Source organism: Pogona vitticeps, chromosome 2, assembly GCF_051106095.1.
Source record: "Pogona vitticeps strain Pit_001003342236 chromosome 2, PviZW2.1, whole genome shotgun sequence".
NCBI classification, from domain to species: Eukaryota; Metazoa; Chordata; class Lepidosauria; order Squamata; family Agamidae; genus Pogona; species Pogona vitticeps.
This window is the reverse complement of record NC_135784.1, coordinates 76,370,439-76,392,944: the sequence shown is the minus strand read 5'-3', so window position 1 is coordinate 76,392,944 and position 22,506 is coordinate 76,370,439. Positions and strand designations below refer to the sequence as shown.

General features: G+C 40.0%; 1 protein-coding gene across 3 annotated transcripts in view; it reads right to left on the bottom strand.

The window, feature by feature from the left end:
• LOC110080619 (inter-alpha-trypsin inhibitor heavy chain 4) overlaps nucleotides 1–17,693 on the bottom strand; it is a 35,823-nt gene extending 18,130 nt beyond the window's left edge. For all 3 annotated transcript variants that reach the window (XM_020796662.3, XM_020796663.3, XM_020796664.3), the window contains exons 1-11: nucleotides 16,963–17,693; nucleotides 14,189–14,349; nucleotides 10,881–10,985; nucleotides 9,569–9,731; nucleotides 9,364–9,474; nucleotides 9,133–9,261; nucleotides 7,606–7,722; nucleotides 5,173–5,341; nucleotides 2,905–3,030; nucleotides 1,040–1,221; nucleotides 440–619 (exon numbers count right to left, since the gene is read on the bottom strand). In XM_020796662.3, coding sequence (XP_020652321.3) covers nucleotides 440–619; nucleotides 1,040–1,221; nucleotides 2,905–3,030; nucleotides 5,173–5,341; nucleotides 7,606–7,722; nucleotides 9,133–9,261; nucleotides 9,364–9,474; nucleotides 9,569–9,731; nucleotides 10,881–10,985; nucleotides 14,189–14,349; nucleotides 16,963–17,037 — 1,518 coding nt within the window. In that variant the 5' untranslated portion in view covers nucleotides 17,038–17,693. The remainder of the gene's footprint in view (nucleotides 1–439; nucleotides 620–1,039; nucleotides 1,222–2,904; nucleotides 3,031–5,172; nucleotides 5,342–7,605; nucleotides 7,723–9,132; nucleotides 9,262–9,363; nucleotides 9,475–9,568; nucleotides 9,732–10,880; nucleotides 10,986–14,188; nucleotides 14,350–16,962) is intronic.
• Nucleotides 17,694–22,506: the final 4,813 nt, after the last annotated feature.

Genomic DNA, 22,506 nt, shown 5'->3' with positions numbered 1-22,506 from the left:
CAGAACCTTGAATGCAGGACGGGCTCCTCTATTGTCACTCCGTGAACAGAGTCGTGTCTCTCAGCAGAACCAGAGGCACAGCTCTCGCCCGGACAGCTCCTGTGTTACCTCATCTGAGCAGGTGGGGGAGCGCATGGAGAGCTGCAGGCATGATGGAAGTATAGTGTGTCTGTGTGCTTGTGTATGGGGGGGGCTTCCCCTGTATTTGAGGGGTGGGGAGAAAATTCTGCTGAAAGCCTCAAAACAGTTCTGTGGACTCCAGTTTCTGGCTATCTGGAGTTCTAAACAAGACCAGGCCTATTCAGGGGCTGTGGATCCCCCTCTACCAGTGCTATAAGTCCCCCCCCCCTTGTGTCTCTGCAACAGGTGTTGTCCTAGTTCAGATTCAGTGACAATTTCATGTTCAGCCAGAGAAATGGGTTTCATACACGGAACTTACTGCTTGAGCTTTAATGTTCACAGGAAAAACTTCAATGTCATTGTCCAGCTTTCCAGCAACTACAATTTCGGAGCCATCAAAGAGCACGTTGAAAGTATTCTGAGTGATTTCTTGAACATGGTCAGGATACTTCATTTCAATTCCCTTCAGGATGGGAGTGGCGACCTCTTGATAAAAGCCCTTGAATGAGAGAGAGGCAGGGAAAGGTAACCGCAGGAAGAAATTTTAGAACACGAAGATACTATACAGGTTACAGATATACGCACAGATATACTCTGAAGGGCAGCTGTTCACATTCATTGCAGGAAACCCAGCAGAGACTAATCTTATGGCACTTTAAAGACTAAGAAGACTTACTTTGGGCTTTATAAGCTACTTTTGGACCACACCCAATCTGATGCATCTTATGAATGGGGCGGCAGGAAGACAAAGCTTTTGCCAAAACACCGTAGAACTGACCAGTCTTTATGCGAACAGTTTTGTTCGGTTAAGATCAATGCAAAAGGTGTTTAGCATTTCTGGAAAAACCTTTTAAAGCAAAGTTAATATTTATTTATTTAAAATATTAGATTCTTCTTCTTATCGTCATCATCATCTTACCTGGAGCTGCAGGGCTGCATCAGAATCCTCATATATACGCCGTGCAATGCCTCCATTGTCTAAGGCCATCTTTTCCAGAAAGGAGTAGCTGACATCAAATCCAAAGCCAAGGCAGTAGAGGAAGTACTTTCCATTATTGGCTCCTTTTATGTTTTCTTGAATCTTAGCAATGTCTGTTTCACCTATAGCATTTGTAAAAAGAATGCTTCATCTATTGTAACTTAAGGTAGATCAAGTGAAATAAATGAAACTTATTACAGTAGTTACAATTAAGTCTCTTGGACAGCAGTGGATCGATGTAGACAGGGGCTATGATTAACATTGGAGTTAGCCCATACAGCATAGCCCTAAGTCCTTTCAGAAGTAACTCCCACTGAATTCAATGGCATTTATTCTCAAGAATGTCTGCATAATGGACATGGCAGTCTTACTGGGGAGAGACTGAGGCTGTTATTCAAAGAATTATTGCTTGAGAACTGTCAAGTCGGAACTGACTTACAGCATTCCTAATAGGGTTTTTCAGGTATGTGAGATATTATTAAGTTTTGCTCCCTCAGTGAATTTTCATGGCTAAGTGGGGAATCAAGCCATGGTCTCCAGAGTCCTAGTCCATGACTGTATCTGTTGAACCACACTAGGTACCCAATATAAAGTAGCTTACTATAATTATTAGTTTAAATTCAGTTTGGTTTATTTGGAAGATAAAGAAGACACTACTGGGGGTTCATACACATGGTTATAGTTGTTAACAGTTTTTTTAATCCATCCCCAAAAATATCAGGACCACACCCACCAGAAAGACCACCGTTAATGACTGTTAACCACCCATGATAATGGGTGAAGAAGGACTGCAGAGGTGTATTTTCACTCACTTCCTCCATCCTTTGTCCGTCGAATTAGCCTATTCAGACGAGAGGGAAGTGAAACCGTGGAAGATATATCAAGGGTCTCCTACCAACTCTCCTCAAACTGAAGAAGCTACTTGAATGAGTAGTGTAATGTTTCAACATAATAAGAAAGAAGTCCAGTTGCCATGACTTAACTTCCAGATAGAAATAGGTCATTTTCTTTAAAAACACCTCTGCCAAAGTTCAGCTTATTTTCTCACTTCTTTCTGATTCTCTCTGTGTCTTTTTCTCTATATTTCCTTTTCCCTGTCCTCTACATTCTTCTTTCCATCCAGTTCCATCTTTCTTGCCTATTTGGTTCTCCCTTCTTCAAGTGTATGAAAGTATGAATACCAGCTCAATTTGCCAAAGGCTTGTTAAAAATAGCTGAAATGTTTTGTAAGGGAAACACATTGAAGAAGGTTTGAAATTGCAGTCTGTTGATGCAAAAGAGCAAAGCAAAAGCAAAGCAAAGCGTGCTGCTTATATACCGCCCCACAGAGCTTCAAGCACTCTCTGGGCGGTTTACAAGTTAATTATGCAGGCTATACATCCCCCCGCAGCAAGCTGGGCACTCATTTTACTGACCTCGGAAGGACAGAAGGCTGAGTCAACCTTGAGCCGGCTACCTGGGATGGAATCCCAAGTCGTGAGCACAGTTTTAGCTGCAGTAGAGCAGTTTAACCACTGTGCCACGAGGCTCTTCTTGAAGAGCAGGGAGACATTGTAGAATAACCTAGTGCAATGGTTCTTAACCTTTGTTACTCAGGTGTTTTTGAACTGCAACTCCCAGAAACCCCAGTCAGCAGAGCTGATGGTGAAGGCTTCTGGGAGTTGCAGTCCAAAAACATCTGAGTAACAAAGGTTAAGAACCAGTGACCTAGTGCATATTAGTCCAATTGAGCTAATAGTATGATTAAGAAGTACAGTATTATAAAAATGGAAACGAACTGTGATACTTCATTGTTTCCAGCTTACCAACAGTAGGCTGGCCATCTGTCAGCAACATGATCATTGAGACACTTTCTTCTGGCAATATTTCAGCGGATGTGGCTTTGTCCAATGAATGCATTGCAGTCAAAAGAGCACCATTTATATTTGTTCCTGTAATGGGAAAGAAAACATAACAATGACATTGTCTGTAGAACTGGATTGTTCTTCCAAAATCTATAGAATTCAGCAGTGTCATGACAACACATTCATTTTTCATTATGCAGCAACATGCTGCATGTAAACTGTCCTCTCTTTTTTTACTATGACAGGTTTGCTACACATATACTACATGCAAAGGTGGGAAAGGGTTACTATTTTGAGAAAGGTTGTGATGCTTTACAGGCATCTGCCAATCAGGTAAGTTGAAGGATTTTTTAAAAATTGCAAGAGCTTCCTTTGCATTTCTTATGCATCCACTCGTTTATAGCTACTCACGTAGGGGAGATGATCCTGGGACCACGTGGGGTGAGAAACAACTACTGTAGATGGCTTTGAGCAGAATCAAGGCTGCAATGAGCTAATTTGCATCAGTGAATATGATTCTGTTTGGCTGTGCTAGTTATCCAGAAAAATGCTTTTTTAAAATCTTGCATTGATTTTTTTTGCATCATTGACAGGAGGGGAAACCATTAAGTTTCCTCTCCTGTCACAAACCTATTAAGGGGGGGTATCCACTCAGGTCATGAATAGTAATAAGCTATCTGCACAGACCAATGAGAGTGCTGGAGAGACAGAGTCACAAGATATAAGAGTCTCTGAAGAAGGAGGAGGAGGTGAATTGACAGTTGAGAGAGATTTGAAGAGTTTTGGGAGTTTGGGTGGGAGGGTGGTGGTTGAGAGGGGATAAAGAAGGAAGTTTGTTTAAGAGTTAACAACATTGCTTGTTCTGTCAACATCTGTAACAATAAACAATTTGTTTTTGGTTCTTTTTTAAAATGACACATTGCCTGGACCTCTGTGATTAATAATAAACAATGTTGATGTAATCAACTGCTGGCAGCAGAAAGACACGCAGCGTGAGCTCTTATTTTGGTGAAACAAGCAGGGGCCGCAAGGGAATGTGACAATTGGTTCTGTTCTAGCAGGGGCTACCAGTAAGATTCGGGTTTAGGGCTCAAGAGAAGAAAATATTCCATTAAAATAGTAAAAAAGTAAAATCAAAGTAAAATCAAATATTCCATTAAAGTAGTAAAAAAGTAAAATAAAATAAATATGAAGGTTGGATACATATAAGTGTGAATTGAGTAGTTCAATCTAAAACTGAATGCAGAAAAGAATGTCTACATTTTTTAAAAAGGAGGAATAGATCATGTTTTTGAGCAGGAAAAACTCCATCTAGCAGATGAATGGAAAACTGAAATAGAAAGCCTAAATTATTTATTTTATTTGTTTTATTTATAGGCCTTAAATTGGATGGAAGATCACTGTCCCAAATCTTGTTTTAATACCTGGCACAGCTGTCTTCCATTCCTAAATTTGTATTTATAATCAGAACTCTACTGAAAATAAAATAAAACATCATCATCATCTGCCAATAAAAAAGATGGAATGATATACCCCATCTGCAAATGTCCAAATATTGCACAAACAGATTACAGAATTAGACATGATAGAGTGGCAAAGTTAGTACACTGATCATTATGCAAAAAATATAACTTGCCAGCGTGTAAAAACCCATGGGAACATCAGGTAATGAATGCATCAGAAAATGAGGAGGCCAAGATTGTGGGATTTCAAGATCCCAGCCTTGAACATAGCATATCAGAAACTGTATAGTAGTACAGTAACAGAAGGAAGAAATGTCTGCATTATTGACATTGCAATTTCAGGGGATGCCAGAGTTGAAAATAAAGAATTCGAAAAACTAACAAAGTACAGAAACCTGGCAACCAAAACATCTTGCTTGGATGAAACACACTTCAGTAGTCTCCTTAGTCATTGGGGCTTTAGGAACAATATCAAGAAATTTCACATTGTACTATAATCAGTTACAGATCTCAGATATAACGCCATAAGAGCTACAATAAATGGCAGTATTAGGAAGGCATACATATTGCACTGATTTTTTTTTAAACTTAGGTTTTTGGTTAAAACTTGTATTTGTTATATAATCCCAGTCAATGTTTTTGTAGTTGTAATTGACTGTGCCTGGTATTTTATAACAGCAAGAGGAGAAGCAGCAGCAGCAGCAATAACTATAACAACAACAACAACAACAACAACAACAACAAACAACAACAACAACAACAATACCTCCTTGAGCAAAAATGGTCCGAACATATTGTTTTGCCCGTTCCACATTCTCTTCTGTGGCTTTCAACAAGACCGGTTGCCACTCAGCAACACCGGCACTAAAGACTACTAAGTTAAAATGGTCTTCAGGATACAGATCTTCCAAAATCTTCTCCAGGGCCTCTCTTGTCTATAAATATGAGTGAAGTAGCACATAATTTTTAGGCATGTAGATATGGTCAGAATCTGAGGTGCTTTCAAATAAATGATTTCTACAGCATATGTAGGAGAGTTGGATCTTGACTGAATAGTCAGCCATTTCTTCCCTACATTCTTAGGGGCCCATAACAAAAACAACAACAACTATAGAGTCCTCCATAAAGATCATTCCCATTTCATTCAAGCAAAGCAGCTGACAGTCAAAATAGAACAGAATTGGCTTTCCTGGGATTAGCCTCCTCCCTCCTCCCATGACATGAAATCCTGAAAGATATAACCCTAGTTAATCGTTTTGCAAATTAAAGTTGTGTTTACCTTCCAATGGCCGCCATGCATGGAGTGCCACCATAATAGCTGCTGCGTTGCTCAAATAAATATTGTTAAGAGAAGGTCATCAGACGCAATTTATAAGGTTGCAACAATTGTGGCAGTACTACAGGGCTTTACACACATACGGACCCAAATCATTTCTAGGGGCCACCAGAGCCTGATGGAAGTATTGAATATGTATGTAAATGAAACAGACAAGGAGGGTGTGATTTGGATTCCTGCACTGAGTAGGGAAATGGCCTCATAGGTCCCTTCCAACTCCTTGCTGCCCCCCTTCCATCTTTAGAAGCTCCTCCACATTATCTGGAACCCTGGTTTTAAAGGGTTTCAATTTGCATAGCAAGCCTCCATGGATGGAATAGACTTTCCTCTTCAGACCTACCACCCTTTGAAGCAGAGATGTCTTTAATGCAAAGGGGTGTAATCCCTGTAATCTTTGCATTACAGAGATGTCCGTAATGCAAAGAGCTGTTTTGATTAGATTTCAGCCTTTCCTTGAATGCTGCGTGAAGTGCTTTCAAACTCATCAAAAAGAGTTGTGCCAGTGGGAGACAGAACAAGTTAATGTGTACCATGATAGTATCATTTCTATAATACTTCATTTCACTCAGAAGTGGTAATGTGCACCCAACCAGCGAAGAAGCGGATTTGAATCAGGGAAGGGTAGAAGGAAGGCCAAGCTACCATTACCGACACAAAACAAAGAGAATATGGGGAAAAGAAAATCACCAAATAGCAAAGTTGTATAAACTATTATTGGAAAGAAACATAGAACAGGAAGTAATTAAAGAAAATATGATAACATGGATGCAGGAATTAGGTAAAACAATTCAAACAGAGGATTGGTTTAGAGAGCATGGAAGGATAACCAAAAGCTATTAATAAGTACAGATTTGAAGGAAAATTATATGAAAATATAATATAGATGGTATATGACACCAGAGAAATTGGCGAAGGTGAAGAAAAATCAGAAAGATAAAGGTTGGAGATGTAAAACAATAAAAGGAACATTATATTATATGTGGTGGGAATGTAAATTTATTAGGAAATTTTGGAAAGAAATAGAAGAAATAATCACCACAGATTTAAAAATAAAAATGGAGATGAAACCTGAAACTTATTTGTTCAATATGGTAAAGTTAAACTCAAGACAAGAGACAAAAATTTGTTTATACATATTAGGCGAAGTCAAGTGGCAAAACAATGGAAAGTCAAGGAGGAACGTTTGGCGGAGGATTGTTTAGTAAAATTAAGGAACTAATATTAATGAACAAACTAACAGACTCATTGAAAGAAAAAAGAAGAATGGAGGACAAATTTCAATGGGGGGAAGTAAAAAGTTATCTTAGAGAGAAATGGAAGAAAGATTCCAAACCTGTACTAAGGGACTTAGGTTTAAATTTGACGCAGAATTGCTCTCAACAGAAGTAAAAACAAAGTAAAGCAGATTGTTAATATGGATATAAAATAAGAATTAAGATATTATTAAGATTGTGAAGAAAATAAATGTTTGGTAGAAAACAAGGAAGTAAAAATGTTAAAGACTTACTGTTTTGCGAAAGAGATAATAAAAAGTTATTTTGGTTAGGTGTTAATATGGTGATAATTTTTTTACTTATTTTTATAATTTCTTTTTAAAATGCAAAAAAGATTAAAAGTAAAAAAAAAAAAAGACAAAAAAGCGAAGCCTCCATAGCTGTTTCCCAATTGATAGGTCAAAAAGACAGTGGAGGCTATGATCAGTTGAGGGACAGCTTTAGAATAAACTAGGCTTCGTTGTGAATCCCGAGGTAGAGACACCTGGTGCCTTTGTCATCACGGGAATGTAGCATGTGCTTGGCATACAACACACTTCCCAGGGGGGAAAAACCTCCCCCGAAAATGCTTTATTTTGAGACAAGTTACCTGCTGGATTTTTTTGCCAGACATTGATCCACTTTTGTCTATAACGAAGATGACATTTTTTGGAAATGCTGGCATTTGATTAGGAGCAAAATAATGCACAAAATATCCATTTACAATCTGAAACAGAAAAGTAGTGTTAATGCTTTTCCACCTATGTATTTCAATATTGCAGTACACAAAATCAAGGAACTTAAGATTGTTTGTTTGTTTGACTTTTATACCACCCAATTAGTACAAAGTACTATTTTGGGCAGCTAACATTCGATAGGGTTAAAGAAGAAAAAAACAAGAACAACAATAGTAAAAACACAAGGATAAAACAAATCAGCGCCAGCATCACGAGACAAGGAACCAGAACATCAACCCATAATTGGACAAGGAGGGCAGTTTCCCCTGAGGTCTCTGTGAATAGCAGAGTCTTGAGCAATCTCTTCAAGGTAGGCAGGGAGAAGGCCAGGCATAGCTCAACCAGGAGCCGATTCCAAAGGGCTGATGCCACACCTGAGTGAGGGCCCGTCTAAGAATAAGCTGACTTTTAGTAGATGTTTTTCTGTCCTCCCTTGGTGTGGCAACCTGGAGCAGCATGGCCTGAGGGAATAAGGTGGCAAGGTTTCATGTTTTTGGGGAGAGGTGCTCCAACAAGTATTGGAGTCCCAAACCATGGGTTTTTTTTTATAAAGAAGCACCAAAACCTTGAACCTGATCCAGGACATCACAGGTAACCAGTGCAGGTGAGCCATGCCTGGGGAAATGTGGTCAAATTTACTCACACACTTCATCAGTTTGGCAGCTGCATTTTGGAACCATTGCCATCTCTGTGCCAGTCTTAAGGGATGCCCCACATAAAGAATGTTACAGTAGTTGATCTTGGAGATCACCAATGCATTCACCACTGTCCTCAGGGCTCCCTCGTCTACATAGTTTAAGTGTGGAGATTAAGCACAAAGATTATTGTGGAGATTAAGCATCTCCACAATTATCCATGGAGAAGGTAACTGTGGAGAGGGAAAAGGGTTCTAAACCTGTTGCCTAAGTCCACCGAAAGTAATGAGTGAATAGTTCTTGTTTCTCTAATGGAGACTGAAGGACCTTTGATTTTGCCATTAGTTGCAGTAAAATAAAATGAGGCGCTTCTCTAAATAACAATTAAAGACAATCTGACTTATGCCACTTCAACATCTCACACAGGCTTTCTTTATAATATAGTTATTGATTTTTCCCACAGTAGCAAAAACCCAACTCTCACTTGATGATCTCACCCTTAAGCATGCATACATAGAAAGTCTGGCCAATATTCTGTTCAATATTTATGCATTTGCTCAGCTCCAGATACAGAAGCTGCTGCAGTAATCCGACAAGAGGGCAACAGTTTCTGTAGTTGGAAGTAAGCAAATGCTCAAATAAATATTGAACAGGGTACTGGCCACTGGCTAAAACTAAGGTCAAAGAACTTGTCAATGTTCCCTCTTCTCCCAAGGTTTCTCTTGAATTCAGCAATGTGATGTCCATCAGATGGACATCTTTTACCTGCACATCACCGGCAGCAAGACTCCTGTTAACATCATAACGGATAACAAAATCACCATCCAGCAGAGTTTCTTCTGATCCAGGATTTTTTCTTTGTTGATTTATAGTAGGTTTAAATGAAATATGAGCCTAGAAATTAGAGGCATGGGTGAAAGCCATCAGTCAGTTTTGCACAGAAGGGCAAGAGCTGATATTTCAAGGACACTAGGACTTCTGGCTCAGGTCATGTACCTTTGTGTCCCCCTGCGTCTTTGTGAGGGCATCATTCAATTCATTGGTCATGAAGGTGCTTTGAGATTCCAAGAAACGTATACCCTGAGGTTCAAAGATGTGAGTATCAATCTGAAGAAAATAAGGAGATGCTGTAAGGTCATGCCTTGCAACTGTGACATGGCATCAAGAGATGGTTGCATTTCTGACAGAAGCTTCTTCTTACCTGAAAATGATTAACAAGCTGTTTGGGCTTGACTTTAATCAGCAGTTCATACTTTCCTAGCTTCCGTTTTAGTAATTCCTCATAGATCAGCTCAAAGTTAACCTTGGCAGCTGGTGCAACATTGACTGAAACATGAAACTGTTCTAGTTTTCTTCCAGCGGATCTGGAAATAAGAATGTATACCTTTGTCTTTATTTATGCTATAAATTGGCAGCTGTTCTTCAAATCTGCATGGGAAGAAATTTTCATTCCGGTTAAAGAGCTGTGGATAATCCCATCCTACATAATGGTCCAAGGACTGTTAATCACCCATGTAATTGATGTGTCCTCTCCCTCTTTTTTCTCTCTCCAGTAGCTCTTTATTTATTTATTTACATTTCTACGATACCTTCTCTCAATTAAGGGACCTAAAGCAGCTGCATCAACTTCATAGATCAGCAGTTGGAAAGGTACTTTGGAATAGCAATTAGTTTCGTAATTTGAAGGCTTTACAAGTAGTTATGCTCGTTATAAGGACTATCTTCCAACTACAGTTACCGTTATACTACAGCTGTTTTTCATGCAGGGGTAAATGGTGGCCATGGTGGTCGACCAGACCAGATGGGCAGGAAATAAATAAATAAATAAATAAATAAATAAATAAATAAATAAATAAATAAATAAATAAATAAATAAATAAATAAATAAATAAATAAATAAATAAATAAATAAATAAATAAATAAATAAATAAATGGTGATCAGAAGTCTTCTCAGTGGAAATCCCATTTCTCCTGGAAGTGTTGAAACAACAGTCCTGGGGATCCATGGAAAAACAGACTTTCTGGAGGTAGTGTTGGTTGATGGTGTAGACATTAACTACTCTGTAAACCACTTGGTCCTAGACTAGTTTGAGCTTTTAATATTGTTATGTCCTGAGACATAAGCTTCTAGAGCAGTGGTTCTCATCCTTGTGTCCCCAGATGTTCTTGGACTAAATCTCCCAGAAGGCTTCATCCCTAGCTGTGCTGATCAGGATTTCTGGAAGTTGGTTTAAAAACATCTGGGAACCCAAGGTTGGTAATCCTTGCTCTAGTGTATATGACATCCTTACCAAGAGGAAGAGTGAAAGTTTTTGTTGGACCCTTGTTGACCTGTACTTAAATGGAGCAGAACTTTCCAGGAAAATGGAACTGAGTTTGCTAATGCAGCTGAGCGTTATCAGCTTTGAAGTTCATATTCCAACACTGGAAATCAAATGTTGTACTTCAGTGACTTAATTATGAAGTACTTTCCAATGAGCTTCAATACATTTGATTATTAAATATGGCATACTTGACCAATCCAGCACTTTGTCCTCTTGAAACAGCAGCATTGTACTGGTCTTGGGCAGATTTCTTCTCCTTGATTATTCCAGGATATGAGACCCCGTCTATGGTCCTGAAAAAACAATATTTTGAGAGATTCCAGTCATTAGAAGGACATGTAGGTCAACTACATTCTCATGTGAATCTAAGGTTATGCTATGCTATGCTATGGTATGCTGAACATTTATGTGCCACCATATATCATGAGATTATAGCAAGGGGTACAATAAAACAAAATAACACAAGCTTACCCACATAGACATGCACACACAAACACACACTCACAAACACACATTCACAAACACATGGACATACATACTTATCTAAATGAATTTTTAAAACATAGACCAACTGGGCAATTTAAAATCAATTCAAACCACATTTAAAAAAATTAAAACTCTACACATTACAAAAGCTTCACAAAATATTGAAGCCAAGATCTTTAAACCCCAAAGATTCTGGCAAACATCTATGTACTGTATTAACTTGGCATGACATTAGGTCAATATTTGCAAGAGTTGAGCCTCCAAGGGGAGGACATTCCACAGCCGAGATTCTACAACTGAGAAAGTCACTTCCCATGTTTCCACGCAATTTATCATCCTCATTGGTAGGACATGGAGAAGGTCTCCCCAGTGTATCTTAATGATCAGTCAGGTATAGGTATGAAGATGCGCTCCCTTAAATACCTAGATGTCAAGCCAGTTCAGGTTTTGCAGGTCATCATCAACACCTTGGACTTAGCCCAGAAGTGCATTGATAGACAGTGTAATTCTTTCAGAACTGGTGTCATAAGAACTGTGAAATGTGTTCTTGTCAGTGCTCTAGCTGCCATATATGGTACATCTATGCCATGTTCAAAGGCACTGCCCCAAAGAGCTCATTGTGGAAATCTAACTAGGAGCTTACGAGTGCAAGAAGTGCAGTGGCCAGATTGTCTCTGTCCAGGACCTCTCATAGCTGCAGTCCAACCAAAGCTGACCCCAACTACTCTGAGTCACTGAATTTACTGAAGCCTTGTCTTATAGAGAAGGGACATGGCGGCACTGTGGGCTAAACTGCAGAAGCCTGTGCTGCAGGGTCAGAAGACCAGCAGTCGTAAGATCGAATCCACACAACGGAGTGAGCGTCCGTTGCTTGTCCCAGCTTCCGCCAACCTAGTGGTTCGAAAGCATGCAAATGCAAGTAGATAAATAGGGACCACCTCGGTGGGAAGGTAACAGCGTTCCGTGTCTAAGTCGCACTGGCCATGTGACCACGGAAGATTGTCTTTGGACAAAACGCTGACTTTATGGCTTGGAAATGGGGATGAGCACCGCCCCTTAGAGTTGAACACGAATGGACAAAAATTGTCAAGGGGAACCTGTACCTTTACCTGTCTTATAGAGATGGATCTAAGAATAGCCTCAAACTATGCACCTATTCCTTCATGGAGAGAGCTGAAGCCTAACCAGGACCGGCTGCCTACCAAACCCCTGGCATGGGAGCTACCAAACCATAAAGCCCTCATCTTGTCAGGGATCAATTTCAGGATATTTAACCTCATTCAGTCTATTAGACTATCCAAACAATGGGTCACCATCTTCACAGCTTCAGCTGACTCTGATGATGAGAAGCAGAAATTGGTATCCTCATAATATGGAGAACATCTGCCTACCCAACATCTAATGATTTTAAAGTGTATTAAGGCAGCGTAGATGTGCTGCACAGCTTCTTCTTCTTTTTAAAGGAATGGAAAACTTCCTCCCAGAAGTAGGAGGGCATAACAAGAGGGGCAGGGCTGTTTGCTTGTCTCTTAAAGGAGATGAGGAAGTGTTTAATTTGCCAATATCCTGAAACTGATCTGTTCTTAAGACAATTCACAATACAGTGGTGCCTCGACTTACAACCATAATCTGTTCCAGAAGACAGACGTAACTCAAAATGATCGTAAGTCGTAGCACCATTTCCCATAGGAATGCATTGGAACATGATTAATCCATTCTGGCCAAAAAAAATTACCAAAAAAAAAAAAAACCCACAAAAAAACAACCAAAGAAACCCACACACACAAAAAAACACCCCCACCCCACAAAAAAACAACCAAAGAAACCCACACACACAAAAAAACACCCCCCACACGGTAAGCCCCATTGGAAGGTGGTGGAACTGAAAGAAAAAAAAACAAAATAAACAGCACAGCAAGCCCCATCAGAAGGTGCTGGGGCATTTTAAAAAAACCCCAAAAATAAACAGCACAGCAAGCCCCATTGGAAGGCCCTGGGGCTGAAAAAATAAACACACCAAAACACACACAAAAAATCACAACATAGAAACATAACCCCCTCAGCCCAAACCCACCCTGCAAAACCCTGTAAATGTACATACTCAGAAGTAGAAAGTAGCAACAGGCAGTCCCAAGCCTCCTCCGACATACAAACTCTAACCATTGAGGTGAAAGAGCTACAAAGAAGCTCTTTGCCGACCAACGGTTAGCCCTCTAATTTGAATTCCCTGCCTTTTTCCCTTGCCTCTTTTGATCGCAACTCAAAGCTCCAGCTGCAAGTTGAAGCAAAATTTTGGTATCAACTCAAAATGGTCATATGTCGGGATGGTTGTAAGTTGAGGCACCACTGTATTAGCAAATGCAGTGAGGAAGTTTTGCTTTGGTTCATTTCCGGCAATTGCACATACTGGAAACAAACCAAAATGGAGCAATTCCTATCTGCACCAAAAAATTAGAAGCCCCTGGAGAGGGGTCATAAAGGTGCAGGTAGAAGTGAAAGTAGGCTTGTTTGCTCCAATAAAGATGTTGTATGATCACCAGCTTTAGGAGTGCACCGAACCAAACAGCTAATTAAATGTCCATGGAATCATCCTCTATATTTCCAACAAGCCTTGCTTGTATCACTGTAAAGTGCAAGCAAGGAGGGTTTAAATTTGATAAGTAGCTTCTTAATTGATACCGATGGGGAAATCCAATATTTTCTCAGTATGAGTTTCTATGGAGCTTCAGATTTGCATGGCATGTTAGAAGAAAGTATGCTAAAGTCTCAAGCAGAATTAAATTGCATTGAATTTTAGGCTTTATTATAGAGCATCTGGGTTACCCAGGGTTGGGAACTCCTGTAGTAGAAAAATGTATTTACTCTTCTGTAGTAACTCTGTGAGATGACCCTTCATGAGAAGCCATCATTTCCCCTCACAACTTGTAAATCCCTCTCATTCATTCTCGAAGAACGTATAACTTTGTTTCCACCGGCTGGATTTTAAGAGATATGAAAGAGATGAGCTCACATGCTGAAGTCTGTGATGAAGGCCGTCTTGGGTAACTCCACCTCAAAAAGAGCTTCCTTGGATTCATTGGCTCGGTTGACGACTCTGCTCGTGATGACTGTGTGAGCAAACCGTGAAGTGACTTTGCAGTCCACATGCAGGCTGTATATTTCAATGGGATTCTGGGGAAGAGAAGGAAAAACCTGTGTCCTCAGTCCAGCTCCTGCAGCAGCTGAAGATGTCAATACAGTGCGGGCGATTCAGATTTTAAAAAAAATCCAAGCCAGTAGCCAAGCCAAAGGATTATTTTAGAGGCACTTTCAAAGGTCAATTGTAGCCAGAAAGCTACTTTGGGGCAGTAAGACCATGCCTTTTCTGGGGCCCCTGAGCAATCCCTTCCATTATTGGGAACCTGAGAACATGGAGGGATAGAAAGGGGAAGTTTTGTTTACTGAAAATCACCCCTTCTAGGATGACTATGGAGGTGATGACATGTCTTTAATGAACAACCAGGGACCTTGAACGATGGGGTATCAGACTGGCACTCATGGCTTCCTTACATGATTGCCTACAAGTTGATTTTGGTTTAAAGTCAGAATTCCGTAACAGATGTTTATTCTAGCTGCAATTTATTGGGCAGGTTGTCATTATACCAGCCAGAAGAATCACAATTACATTGGTTATAATGTTATTTAAATCAGTTTATAAATTCCTGGGCAAACTATTCACCAAGACGAGGAGGGCAGTCTGCACCTGTTCTGTGCCCATTCTGCACCCGCAGAATGAGTGCAGAAGGTCAGGGAGGATGTTCTGCGCCAGCTCTTTGCCCACTACGTGCTCCCAGAGTAAGCGCACCAGGACACAGTGGACAGTTAGCAGGCCAGGAGCATCGCTAGGGGGACACCTTATTTAGTGATACTGTACAGGTATACTACTTAGTTTAAAAAAGAAATTAAAACCAGTGTTCTCTCTGGAAACATAATGGAAATGAATCAAAGCAATTTCAGTCAATGTGAATGCGCCTACCAAGTTATGTACCAAGTGACTTTACAGCGATCAAAAAAAAGTTGAGTCTGAGATCAATGTAAATCAGCCATATGAATGAGTCTACAGTTAGAATACACTCATTTGAATCTGTGGAACTCACTGAGATGTTGACTCACCAAATAACCATTGATTCAGTGGGCCTCTTGCAGTATGATTTAGTGTGCTAAGTAACAGGATTTTGGGCACTGTATACCATAGATGTAAGTCATGATTAAGTTACCAAAGGGCAGAGTGCTTTCAAATATTTAAAAATTCCATGTTTATGTAACACATCACAATTCAATACATGTTTATTCAGAAATAAGTAAATAAACAGAGATGGAGATCAGAGAGATCTCCTAGGGGAGATGAATATGACTCTCACCACCACAGGTGGCCGGGCCCTTTGGAACCACTCCCAGAACTGGCCAGTCCAGTTAGCACTCGTGGCGCGCGGGGCCACTGTCATTTGCACCATGCCAATCACACAGCTGACCACTCAGCAGCTGAGTGGGGAGACTCGTCATCTCCCTTCCTCCCCAGAGTGGTCAGCAGTGCAGGGAGGTGGAGAAGCCTCAGCTCGGCTACTTCTGTGTTTGGTGCAGTGCAAATGACAACAGCAATGTGTTGCACCATGAGTGGTAAGTGAACTGGCCTGTTCAAGGGTAGGTCTATGTACCCGACTGCCTGTAGGGTGATGTTCGTGTTCATCTCCCCTGGGAGACAAATACAAACACCCCACCTCTATTCACAAAGTTAAAATGGGATTTTCTCCTATAGAAAAGCATGTGTAGCATAGGTTTGCATCTTAAGCAAAGCAAAATACTGCACTATTGCCACATCTTAATTTAATTCATTAAAAGACTTGAAATGTAAGCTAGCAGAAGCTTAACTAATCCTAAGTACAATTTTTGTCTGCTTTTTTTTTAAAAAAATCGAACCTGTAATTTTTTGAAAAATATCAATTTCAGGAATGTAGGAAGCTACCTTATATATAATAAAGTGACACTATTGTTGAGTCTAGATTTATGTTATAGGGTATAAAGATGTGCACCAGGGTCAATGCATCCCTGGCTGTTTTTGAGCCTCACTGGGCTGAATGGACACTGCTGGAATTCTCCAAGATACATTGCGAAAATGAATTGCAGCTTGCTCCCATTTAAAAACACTTTTTAAAAAGCCCTCTCCCGTTTCCTGAAGCTGTGAGTTCTAATCATTGCCAGTTTTGGTTTTGAAAAACACCTCCAAAATTTCATGGGGGTGAAGCCTCTGTGCAACCCCCATTTCTTCTGGGAGGGACAGGATACTAGCTTCTGGGTTGCTGAAGCTTGCCTCCCTTTTGTCCTGGCACTGTCTAAATGCAACTTGATCATTACAATTGTATTGTAAGATAGAGCCAACTTAATTTTAGCCTTGCCTTAATTAAATGTTGCGGTATTAACATGACAGTTACAGTGAGCAATAATTTTTTTAAGAACTGGCTACTGAACTGCATTCATTCAACTGTACTGTATATGGACTTCCATTCTAGTCTTTGTTAGTTCTCTGGCACCCCTTAGTCTTCCTGGGCATTACACACTGTTGGGGAAATAGGTCATGAAGACCCAAGTTTGCTTTGCAAATACATGAGCTGTCGTTCCATCATAATTAATTCAATCCTACAAATTGCATTGTAACTTCTACTGAGTGACTGATGATTGCTCACACATATACATTTCTCACATATTTTAAAGAAAAAGAAAACAGCTTTTAAAAAAAGAGGCAAATACCTTATATACAGCAGGTTCCGCAGATACCGCCAAGGAATTAAAAACGAGGCAGACAACAAAAACCGGCCACTCCATTTTTGTATGAATCTTGGCGATACGTTTTCTTCACATCTGTAGATAAATCTGCCGAAGTTGACTTATTTATTTGAGTGGAAAGAGTAAATGAGCAACTAAGAGGACAGGGATTTTAGGAAATGAACAAAGATAATATTTACCAACTCACTCAGAACATTTCCTCCTCCGCTACACAAACATTATGCTTGACAAAAGCAAGTGAGTGCGAAGTTCCTGTCCCACCCAAAATGTTTCTTTGTAGATGCCTCAAAATGAGTCATTATTCACACACGGAGATTAAAGAAATAAACAAAACTGTGTACTATGAAAATCTTTAAATTGTCAATCATAAATTCTATAATTTTATAAAAACAGTTTTACAAAGAAATACTAAGAATATCTTCGATCTCCTGGGTATGTAGAATAGAAAACTGATACTGTACAGTATATCACAGACATGAGTACTCCCCCTCACATTTCATAAATATTTTACTATATCTTTTCATATGACAACACTGAAGAAATGACACGGCTACAATGTAAAGCAGTGATGTACAGCTTGTATAACAGTGTAAATGTCCTGCCCCCTCAAAATAACACAACGCACAACCATTAATGTCTAAACCGCTGGCAACAAAAGTGAGTATGCCCCTAAACGTCAATGTCCAAATTGGGCCCAAGTAGCCGTTTTCCCTCCCTGGTGTCATGAAACCCATTACTGTCACAAGTCTCAGGTGTGAAGGGGGAGCAGGTGTTATCGCTCTCACTCTCTCAGACTGGTCACTGAAAGTCCCACATGGCACCTCATGGTAATGAACTATCTGAGAATCTGAAAAAAATGAATTGTTGCTTGACATAAAGATGACCTAGGCTATAAGAAGTTTGCCAAAACCCTGAAATTGAGCTGCAGCACAGTGGCCAAGACCATACAGCAGTTTAACAGGACAGGTTTCACTCAGAACAGGCCTCGCCATGGTCAGCCAAAGAAGTTGAGTGTTCATGCTCAGCATCATATGCAGAGGTTGGCTTTGGGAAATAGACTGCATCAAATTGGTCTTAAGGACTGTCATCCCAGAAGGAAGCCTCTTCTAAAGATGATGCACAGGAAAACCGGCATACAGTTTACTGCAGACAAGCAGACTAAGGACATGGATTTCTGGAACCGTGTCCTGTGGTCTGATGAGACCAAGATAAACTTATTTGGTTTGGATGGTGTCAAGCGTATGTGGTGGCAACCAGATGAGGAGTACAAAGACAAGTGTGTAGTGCCTACAGTCAAGCATGGTGGTGGGAGTGTCATGGTCTGGGGCTGCATGAGTGCTGCCGGCACTGGGGAGCTACAGTTCATTGAGGGAACCATGAATGCCAACATGTACTGTGACATACTGAAGCAGAGCATGGTCCCTTGCCTTCGGAAACTGGGCCTCAGGGCAGTATTCCAACATGATAATGACCCCAAACACACCTCCAAAATGACCACTGCCTTGCTAAAGATGCTGAGGATAAAGGTGATGGACTGGCCAAGCATTTCTGCAGACCTAAACCCTACTGAGCATCTGTGGGGCATCCTGACATGGAAGGTAGAGGTGCGCAAGGTCTCAAACATCCACCAGCTCTGTGATGGAGGAGTGGAAGAGGACTCCAGTGGCAACCTGTGAAGCTCTGGTGAACTCTATGCCCAAGAGGGTTAAGGCAGTGCTGGGAAATAATGGTGGCCACACAAAATATTGACACTTTGTGCCCAATTTGGACATTGTCACTTACTCACTTTTGTTGCCAGCGGTTTAGACACTAATGACTGTGTGTTGTGTTATTTTGAGGGGACAGCACATTTATACTGTTACACAAGCTGTATACTCACTGCTTTATATTGTGGCAAGTGTCATTTCTTCAGTGTTGTCACATGAAAAGATATACTAAAATATTTATGAAATATGGGGGTGTGTACTCACTTCCGTGATATACTGTATATGTTACTGGAAATATGGCTCACGCTCTTCCACGCAGCAGAATTCCAACTACGTAGCCAAGATGGCAGGAGGTGGACTGAGCCAACCTGAACCCAACATAGGCTGTGCCGAATCCAAACCTAGTGAATCCACTGTTGGGATTTTAGGAAATTGCTATGGCCAGAGTTTGTGCTGGCATAGTGGCTGCGAGTCTGGGCTGAGAAGGGATTGGATCTGGCATAACTCAGTCCCTCGTCACTCTTACCCACTTTGCCGTGCTCCCTTTTCAGCTTAGCTGATCATCCCAGCCACAGAGCAATTGTACCAGTAGGTCTGCTTGTGCCAGTACGTCAGAAATCAACGCACGTTGTGCTGGGCCAAGGACAATTGACTTCTGGCTATTACAAGCCCACTATGGCCAGTGTCTGCATACAATTGAATAAGTAAGGATATTGAGGCAGATTTTTTAGAGCTAAATGCATCATTTTCAAACTTAGGTACCACATGCACCACAAATCACAGAACTCAGAACATAAGTACAAACAACTCCTCTAGGAAGTACAATTGCACACCCGGTGTGTGTCAGCTTACTGTAAACCACATAATTGCCAAGCTGGATATATATATAACAGTTTTGTTTTCTCTCACATTTTAATTTCTTATCCATCAAGTCTAGAGATTTATGAAATTTGGCAAGTTCTTAACAAAACGAAACAAAAATCTCAACCATGTGCCAAATTCAATGGACGCACCTGGGTGGAAGAAATAATGTAGAGTCTGCTTTCTGTGTAGATGTTATTGATACATTATTTACACAATTGAATAATCAAGGATGATGAGACAGATTTTTAAGAGTGACATGATGAAAGGTCATCATCTGGATGGGCAGTTCATTATCACAGTCACCACTACCACCACCACCACCATTAATTTTAATTTACATTCCGTTTTTCCACACAATGAGCTCAAAGTGGCTTCACATATCAAAATCTATCTAAATACAAGATTGTAACAACATATTCTTAGTATGAGAACGCAAATATTTATTAATATTAACATTACAACATGGTAACAACTTTACCCCCAAAACGGGCAATAGCAATCATTATTCACTTAATATTACTTTTTGATAACATATATCCTAGTCAAAAGCACTAGACCTCTGCGGAAGCATGCATTAATGCAAAAAACTAGCAACCATTTTCCTTTACAGTGTCAAGCATAAGAAACAGCAACCAGTCTCTTTCACCTTGCAGCAAATGGCCTTTCCTCTGCTCAGTGGTCTCATGGTAGGGCAGTTCTTACAGTTCTAGCATAGATAGGGCTTGGGGGTGAGGTATTGCTCTCGCATTCTGATCCTTAGTTTGCCAAACTCACAAATTTGTCTCTGTCAAATCCATATATCTGGACAATCATGTCCAGATTTGTTGAATCCCAAGTTCTTCTTGCTCAATGTACAAAGGAATTACTGACTTTTGGGGAGTTTTCACTGAGAATTGAACTAAACAAAATCCTCGCCCTGACAATATTTGAAATTTTGTATTGTATAAGAATTTTAAATGATTGGGGGCCAGGGGAGTTTACAGGGGGGAAAAACTCCATAAAAGTAAATTGAAGTTTAAAATGACAGCTTAGAATTGTTGCTATGAGTTATCTCATAATATTTTGCATGTGCCAAATTAATTGATCAAAGATCAAAGTTATAAAACTTTTAAACAATGGCAGATAAATGGTTGTATATTTTTTAAATTGAAGTAGCACTGTCTTTCGGAAAGGTAGTAATATCTGAACCCTGGGAAATTTGATAATATATTATACTTAAGCACCAAAAATAAAGGTACCCTTGTTCTAAAGTGGTAAGATAGTCAAAATATCAAATGTTATGTAAACAGTTCTGATGCCTATAGGAAAAAGAATGAGATCCAAGTCAGTGGAGATTTATTTGAATTAGACGAGAACATGTAGACATTCCTACAAGTTGAGAAAACGTAGTAAAAAACGATAAGGGGAAATGAAAACAACTGAGAGGAGTTATAAATATTGTGATAGGGCATAGGCTGTCATGCATGAACAAGCGTTCATCACAACTCCACACTGCTTTGGGTACCAGCTATCAAAAAAGATAGAGCCGCGCAGCAGGAGGTTTTGTTTCCAGATGCTGGCAGAAACAACCAAATGGATTTTACATTAGGCTGAGTGAAAATGTTTTTTCTCTCTCTGTGTGTGATTAGAGTAATGCTTTTTACTTTCTATACTTTTTACTGTTACCAATTTTGATATTTTCCCATGCTTTTTAAGTAAGACTTAGCACAATGCTTTTTGACCTTTTAATAATTTTACTACTTGTAGATGAATTCTCTGCCATTATGGGTTATTCAGCTTTAGCAATTTTATATTGTAACCTGAAATACTTTCGTTGTTCTTTTTTACTCTACAAGAGATGCTCCTATATTTTTGACAAATAAGTTAAGCGACCCATCTCTGGTTCTGACAGCCCTTTCCTATCCACAATCATCACTCAGTCTTTTCTGCTTGCTCCCCAAAGCCATGACTAGGGCAGGTTGTAGCTCCTTCTTTACGAGACTTTGTCAGCCCTGATCAATCCAATAGCCAGGTGGGTTCCAGAGGTGTGTGAAAAAGCAGGAGACATGGCTTGAACCACTAAACCCTCCAGTACTCAACATTCCAGAACCGTAACAAAGCTGCAATTCGCACATCACATAACGTAGTGGAAAGATATCAGGGGACGTCTGTCCTTGTCTCTACTCCACTGAGAGGGTGGCTAAACAGGCGTCGATCCTGCTATTTGGTCTGGTGCAGGGACAGGCTGGTTCACTCTTTTTGCAAGGCATCACACAACATAATTCCTGGAACAAACTGGCCCACCCCAGAGCATTCCTCCTCGTATCTTTCTCGGTCTCTTTTTGGGTTGGATACTATCAATCTAGTTTGGTTCTTTTCCAGCCTTTCACACGATCACTGGGATCGAACTGAAGGGGGTTTCCTGGTTCAGTTTCCCCAGTTAATGATATGGAGGCATTGGAAAATTAAAAACTTGCAGCAAAGGGAGGAGAAAGATTTTTAAAAAGCTGATTAGGGCTGATTTGCAGTACCCTTTAAAGAATTTTTTAAAATTAAAGGCTTCCTCCCAGAAGCAGGTGGAGACAGGAACAAGATTTCTTTACCCTTTCTTTAGAGTCCAAGAAGCCAACGTGTTTTGCCAAGGACAAAGCCAGGAAGAGGCCTTCAACTTTTTACCTTTTGTTTAACATTTTAAAAAAAGGTATATTAAAAGCGCATTTTTTTAAAAGTAAATTTTTGTTTCCTTCCTCTGTTTCACAAAGCAGAGAAAATAAGTTTTTAATTTACCAATTGATTTGTTTTGTATTGCTTACTTTATTATTTTATTGCTGCTTTTTACATGGTTTGTTTTGATTTTATCATGCTGTTAACAGCCCAGAATAGTATATTGCAATAATGGGGGTAATATATAAGGTAATGAAACAAAGTAAATTATTCAGTCTAATGCTGCTTCCCTAAC